General features: G+C 42.9%; 1 protein-coding gene across 1 annotated transcript; it reads left to right on the top strand.

Annotated features, from left to right (window-relative positions):
- The first annotated feature begins 435 nt into the window (after positions 1 to 435).
- On the top strand, positions 436 to 3,355 carry LOC109760528 (nascent polypeptide-associated complex subunit alpha-like protein 1). The gene is made up of 4 exons (XM_020319340.4): positions 436 to 632; positions 1,587 to 1,674; positions 2,541 to 2,665; positions 2,760 to 3,355. The coding sequence occupies exons 1-4, from the start codon at positions 582 to 584 to the stop codon at positions 3,093 to 3,095; spliced, it is 600 nt and encodes a 199-aa protein (XP_020174929.1). The 5' UTR covers positions 436 to 581; the 3' UTR covers positions 3,096 to 3,355.
- The last annotated feature ends 3,468 nt before the right edge of the window (positions 3,356 to 6,823 follow it).

The following is a 6,823-nucleotide window of genomic DNA, read 5'->3' as shown; positions in this document are numbered from 1 at the left end:
CAAATGGAATATTGATGACGTTAGCATATGCATGGGCACATACGCTGGGTATCAACATGCAGGCGGACACAGTACCCCACACTACCACCATTTGTTGTGTTAAATAACCACATGCATCAGCACATGAATGCATCGAACCGTTGACATGCGTGAGCTCAGTTCGGATGAAAAGTACAACTGCATTTTCCAGCATTTAGGAAAAATAAAACAGTATAAAAAGTACCCCCTCCATTCCATAATTCTTCACGTGCGTAATTGCTAACTGGACTACATTCCCATGATATAACGGCTCAAACATTTTCAAGTCCGAGTCTTTAATTGCAAAAAACAATAGTGAAAAGAAGCTCTTTAGGAGCCCATCCAAGATAAACTGAACCGTGGATGCCCCGGCCCAAAGGGCACAGCCCACCGACCCAAGTCCACAAAAACCCCACACGACGACACGAGTCAAGCGCGTCTCCTCCCGACCCATTTCCTCCTCTCCGGCTCTTCCCAAATCCCTCCTTGTTTAGCTAGGGTTTTACTTTCCCCTCCGGCCTCCGGCAAGCCCTTACCGGCGCACCCGGCCTCGCCCCATCACCATGACGGTCGCCGAGCTGCTCCGCGCCGATCTCGAGGAGCACGACATCGAGGTGATCCTCCATTCCGACCCCTCCCCCCTCTCCGATTTGGTGCCCTGTTCAACTGAAACAAAATTCTTCGCCTCTCTTGCTCGTTCGGGTCTCTAGATCGGCGTGCTTCGTTGCTGTACCAGTGTTAGGCGCTAGATCTTGTCCGTCGATGTCGCCTAGGTCGACAACCTTCTGCGCTTATCCTGCATTTTTTTCATGGGGCCCAGCCCAGACCTAGCGTCTGTGAATCTCCACCAAGGTAGCTGAGGGCGCGCCTATTTTTGCCTATTCATGCCTGTGCGCGGATCATGCCTGCTTGTCCAGCTAGGAGTTCAATTTCAGAGGTTGCTAATACTGTCCTCTGGTCTTTGTGTACCTAAATTTGTTGTAATAGGCCTTGTGGTTTGGTGACTTGTTTGTCAGCTGTTCCTTATTATATACAGATTGTGGTTCCCTTTTGTTGCATATTGAAATGCTACTGTCGTGTATTATGGATACAAAATCTGAAGGGAATTTTAAGGGAGCATAGAGAAATCATTCACCTTTGGTGATTTCTATAGTAAAAATGTGGCCTTGTTTGTTTAAATTAGCTTTGGAAGTCTGTTAGTAACCTAACTATCTTGTGCTTATGCTTATATGCTGTACGGCATACTTTCTGTAGCAACAATGGAGATGTGTGAGCATAGCTTTCTGTTGTCAACCCAGACGACAGTTCCTTGTTATTTACACACTCTTCTTCTTTCTGCTTTTGGACTCTCATTTCCTTTGATCTTCTGCTGATGCTACTTAGTATGTACTCACATCTTCTTGCTGGGATGATAAAATTGTTCGTAGACTGTTTACCTGTTTTTCATTTCTGCTTATGGATAACTCTGTTTTTTATTACTTTGCACGTCCCCTGTTCCGAGTGAGTGCTGTTTAGTGTTTACTGCTTACAACAGTCAAGTAATATGATCTTTTAATGCATACTCTAAGGAAGATGAGCCTATCCTTGAGGATGATGACGACGACGATGAAGATGATACCGAGGATGAGGATGAAAAAGATGACGATGATGTTGAGGGTATGTTGTAATTCTGTGGTTACTTTTGTTCAGTTCAAGACTTCAAGTAGCCACTTAGCTACGGATAAGCCTATTTCTTATTGTAATGCTGCCTAGTTCTAACATAAATTTAAACTTCGGAAGTTATTGACCATACCAAAATTTTAAATTAAACTTTACTTATCCGTATTGACCTCTTTTGGTTCACTTTGACCTGTTTTTTATTTGCCAATTAGACATTAGCCAGTTTGTACCCTCTAATATTCTGTTCTTTCCATACCATTGCTATGCCTTTGTGGTTTTTATTCTTATTTTTTTGGACTCTATCATATTCACTTATTCCTGTACTATTCAGCACTCTCTCTACACAGTTTATATTTTCCTTGAGTACTGCCTGCCATTTGTATATAATATTCACCTATGTACTGAGGTGGCACGTTGTATTAATATTAATCTGCATTAAGATATGCATGAATCTTCATCTGTACGTAGCATTTAGTTTGATCGGAGCAAATCCTGAATGCAAACTCTTGCTTTTGCTATTATAGTCCTGCTAGGTGAACCATTTCAATGCATTTAATATGACGTGATGCTGGAATTACCATTATACTAGTAGCTAATCCTTTGTACCTTACCTAAGAGGCAAAACAAAAGGGATATCTTGTTCATTTAAAAAAAAATATGATACTTGATACCAAGGAGACTTGACGCAGTCACAGTTTCTGTTCGGTCTTGCTTGAGAAAAGGGATGTGTTGTTTGAATGTTACACTTGCCATTTCCAGTGGTTACAGATAATAATTCATGGAGTGAACTATGTCTAGTTGTAGAATTCTAGTCTTATGCAAAATTTAGAAAATCTGACAATATATCTGATTTCTGGGACTAGGAGGTGATGCTGGTGGAAGATATAGGCAGAGTAGGAGTGAGAAGAAGAGCAGGAAAGCCATGGAGAAGCTTGGCATGAAGGCTGTAACTGGTGTGAGCCGTGTAACTATCAAGAAGAGCAAGACCGTGAGCATCTTGACCACTTCAGGCCGTTGTTCGCTGTGGCATAATTATATGCTGGTGGTTGTTGCATTGTCTTAACTTCTCCACATAATTGCAGGTTATGTATGTCCTCTCCAAGCCAGATGTGTTCAAGAGCTCGCAGTCAGACACCTATGTCATGTTCGGGGAGCTCAAGGTCGAGGACCCGAGCACTCAGCTGCCGACACAAGCGGCAAAACAGTTCAAGGCGCCAGGCCCGCGCAGTGTGATCTCGAAGGACGAGCCATCCGTGGCAACAGCCCAGGATGATGAGGAGGTCGACGACACTGACGTTGATCAGAAGGACGTCGAGCTCGTGATGATGCAGACCTCGGTGTCGAGATCCAGGGCTGTGAAGGTGCTCAAGGCTGTGGATGGCGACATTGTCAGCGCCATCATGGAGTTGACTAACTAGGCGCTAGAAGGTGGAATTTTGTCCTGATAACAGGGTGTGGGATCGCAAAGCAGTTTCTGGTCATGTCAGCTTGAAACTTGAATGTTGCAGTTGCTGGATTGGTAGCTCTGTTTTTCTGTTCACCAAACTAGTACTCTCATGTAGGTTTCCTAGGTGATTTAACATCTGATGTTCAGCAAACTGCATGCTCTTTTGGGAAAAATCTGAATCTTCTGTGCACCAAATTTTGTTTTCAAATGCATGTATTCGTGTTGAGGCAATATCTATGTCGTTCGAGTTAGCTATTAGATTTTATTCCCAAACTCCAACCAATGTGACATTGTGAGATTTAGAAACAATTAAGATCGTACTCCTTCAGTTTTGCCTGACGAGCACTTGCTGCCGTTGACAAGATGAACAGCTTTGAAGAGTCTTGGGGTATGTTTGCATTTTGACAAAAGTATACCACACCAAATTTGTTGCTTTGACCATATCCATATAATCTGTTTTTGTTTGGAGGATGGTTGACAATTTCTTGCATATATAAATACTTGTTTTGTCAAACTCTGGCTTGTTTTCCTGGCGAATGTTCCAACTTACGTGCAACCAAAACCTCAACCATAATTTCCACTAGCTATGTTTTCATCTGAGGCATAAACCAAATACACCCTTGGCCTCTTGGTGCCCACAAGGCCATCCCAAGGCTCGTGCAAATTCCTGTAGATACATCGTTTTTTCCTCTTTTGATGCATATATATGTAATGCTAAGCTGTAAATTGTGCTCCCGTAAAAAAGTAAGGTTGTCAATCGTACTACTGGAGAAAAAGAGAAATGTAGACTGATGAACTTAATGTGATGTGTACTTTGGGGGATTCTCCGCGTCCTGCACACGAAACTGCACGAGCGCCTTTCTCTGTCTTGGCCTGTTTATCTCTCGTCGGTTTTGTCTCTCCTCTAGTGGTCCTCTGAATCTCAACTGCCTCCACCTCGCAAGTCCACCCACCGCGCTTCCTCTCTCCTACCACCACAGTTGTTTTGGAGGGGCATAGTGATTCCGACAACCAATGGTGCGACGAGCTACACTCTCCTGATTCTGAATGTGCACAACGCTAGGTTCTCATGAGTCAATTGAGGGGGCTGAGGAGGAGGAGAGGCATGTCGCCACAAAGTTTTGTGTCACCTCCAGTAGATCTGCGCTGCCGTCTTCTTATGTTGGCTCCTCCGCGAGATAGTCAGCCCTGCCATTGCTTTCTCGCCAGTCAGACACCCCATGCGATTTCTTGAGATGATGTGTTTCCATATGCCTCACATTCATATTTCATAGCGGATTGCGCCACCTAAACCATCCTTCATTGTGACCACGTTCATGTTTGTTTAGCTGGTACCACCATCCTGATAACACAGTTAGAGGCTACAAGAGACTGCAGAGAGCAATGCTTCCTTTATAAGTGTCGGTGAGGCTTTGGCTGAGAAAGGTTGGTGAGCATATTAGTACTCATCCATCCAGTTTCTGACCAAATCTTGGAGTCTATATTGTACCACAGCCTTAATTGCTGTTTCTCCAAAAAGATTTGGTTACATATGTGTGCCTTTGCTCCAACACCCCTAGCTCACACTAGTCTCTACACTAAACACGGACTTGCCAAGCTAGTGAGAGATGGTTTGTTCGGAGCCTGAACTAAAAACCAAAGTAGTGCTCAACATTACAGCCTCGTACACCATATGAAATTTGTGAACTAGCAAACTGCTCGAATCTTCGATGATACCACCTCCCTCCCCCTCGGGGTCGCATGTGTCCTTCAAGATTGCAAATGACATGTCATCCCTATTTACATTGATAGAACAACCTACTGCTATCTTTCTTCTTTAGAGCTCTATTTTCTTTTTTGATCTGTGTTAGGTTGTAAATCATATCCATTCATGAATCAACTCCAAACTGATACATTTCTTTTTGAAAAGGAGGATGCCCCCCGGCCTATGCATCAATCGATGCATGCAGCCATATTATTAAAAAACATAACAAGGTCTTAAGGTCCAAAGAAGCTCATATCCTGAGCAAAAGTCTAGTAAATAAATAAATCTGTAAAGCGCCAAATCCGGCGATAAAGTGCCATATCCAGCGATAAAAAATAGGGTACAATGCCTACACACCTAGCCTATTATTAGCTCGTCATCCAAATCGGCTGATGATAGCCCATGCCACCGTCTCCTAGCGGTTGCACCCAATAGCTATATAATTGATCACCATAATAATTTTGCAAGTGGACACTCGAGAAAGAGTTGTTTAATTGATTCATTTTGATCACAAAAACAGTACCGTACCTGGAGCTACCAACCCAGTTTCTTTTCACCAAGCAGTTATCTTTGGTCAAAATGACTCCTTTGTGAACGAACCACATGAATATTTTAATGCGAAGCGGAACTTTAACCTTCCATATGTGCAAAGATCTCGACAATGGCTCGGAATTAGTTAAGTCCAAATACATAGATTTGACTGAGAAGATTTCAGTCATGGTTAACTTCTAGCTAATTGTATCTGCCTGGTCTGTAAGTTGAACATCCATCAATCTACGGATCAGGTGCAACCAAGCATTCCAACGTTCCCCTACGAGGGATCTCCCAAATTGGATACTTAGAGGTACCGAGTTTAATACTGTGGCGACGTAATCCTCCTTACGTTGCACAATATTATATAAGGATGGGTATTGCAAAGCCAAAGGCATCTCCCCTATCCATTTATCGTCCCAAAATCTGGTAGTGGTACCATTACCAACTAGGAACTTCACCCGTTGGAAGAAAATTACTTTGGTCTTCATTAACCCCTTCCAAAAGGGTGAGTCCGTTGGCCTAGCGTTAACCCAGGCCAAAGTTTTAGAGTTTAGGTATTTATTCTGCAAGATTTGGAACCACATACGCTTGATCTCAACAAATAGTTTGTATAGCCATTTTGCTAAGCAGACATCTATTCTTGACCTTTAAATTTTTGATTCCTAGTCCACCCTGATCTTTTGGTCTACAGATGATATCCCATCTATCCAATTGGTATTTCTTCTTGCCATAATCACTTTGCCAAAAGAACCGGGATCTATAGAAGTCAAGTCTTTTCCGTACCCTTACCGGTACTTCCAAGAAAGTTAAGAGAAGCATCGGCAAAATCGTCAAAACCGAGTTTATCAAAATCAGCCGACCTCCGTACGACATTAGCTTGCCCTTCCAGCAGCTTAGTTTTTTCTTTTCAAATCTATCGTCTATACATTTCCATTCCTTTTTTGTTAAACATCTATGATGAATTGGGATCCCTAGATAGCTAAATGGTAAGGAGCCCATTTCACACCCGAACAGATTTCTGTAATCGTCTTGTTCCACTTTGGTTCTCCCAAAGTAGAACAATTCGCTTTTATTGAAGTTGATTTTTAGTCCAGACAGTTGCTAGGAAAGACATAAAACAAGCTTCATATTCTTATCGTTGGCAAGATCATGTTCCATGAAAATAATAGTATCATCCGCGTGCTGTAGAACAGAGACACCCCCCCCCCCCCCCCCCTACAAGGTGGGGGATGAGTCCTCCTACTTGGCCACTCTCTTTAGCCCGTCCAATAAGTACTGCCAACATATCCGCTACAAATGTAAAACAACACAGGAGACATGGAATCCCCCTGTCGTAACCCTTTACATGTCTGGAAATAATTAATGACCTGTGTCATCATTGACTTTTATCCCGATACCGCCTTTCTGTATAAATGAATTCA

This window comes from Aegilops tauschii, chromosome 3 (genome assembly GCF_002575655.3).
Source record: "Aegilops tauschii subsp. strangulata cultivar AL8/78 chromosome 3, Aet v6.0, whole genome shotgun sequence".
NCBI classification, from domain to species: Eukaryota; Viridiplantae; Streptophyta; class Magnoliopsida; order Poales; family Poaceae; genus Aegilops; species Aegilops tauschii.
The sequence above is the reverse complement of the archived record's forward strand: the minus strand, read 5'-3'. Positions and strand labels throughout refer to the sequence as shown.

What these genes read in the sequence shown, in the direction of transcription:
- LOC109760528 (XM_020319340.4), top strand. Translation starts at nt 582, where the DNA reads ATGACGGTCGCCGAGCTGCTCCGCGCCGATCTCGAGGAGCACGACATC. An exon ending in AGATGACGATGATGTTGAGG is followed by an intron (nt 1,675 to 2,540) that starts GTATGTTGTAAT and finishes TTCTGGGACTAG; the next exon opens with GAGGTGATGCTGGTGGAAGA. An exon ending in CTATCAAGAAGAGCAAGACC is followed by an intron (nt 2,666 to 2,759) that starts GTGAGCATCTTG and finishes ACATAATTGCAG; the next exon opens with GTTATGTATGTCCTCTCCAA.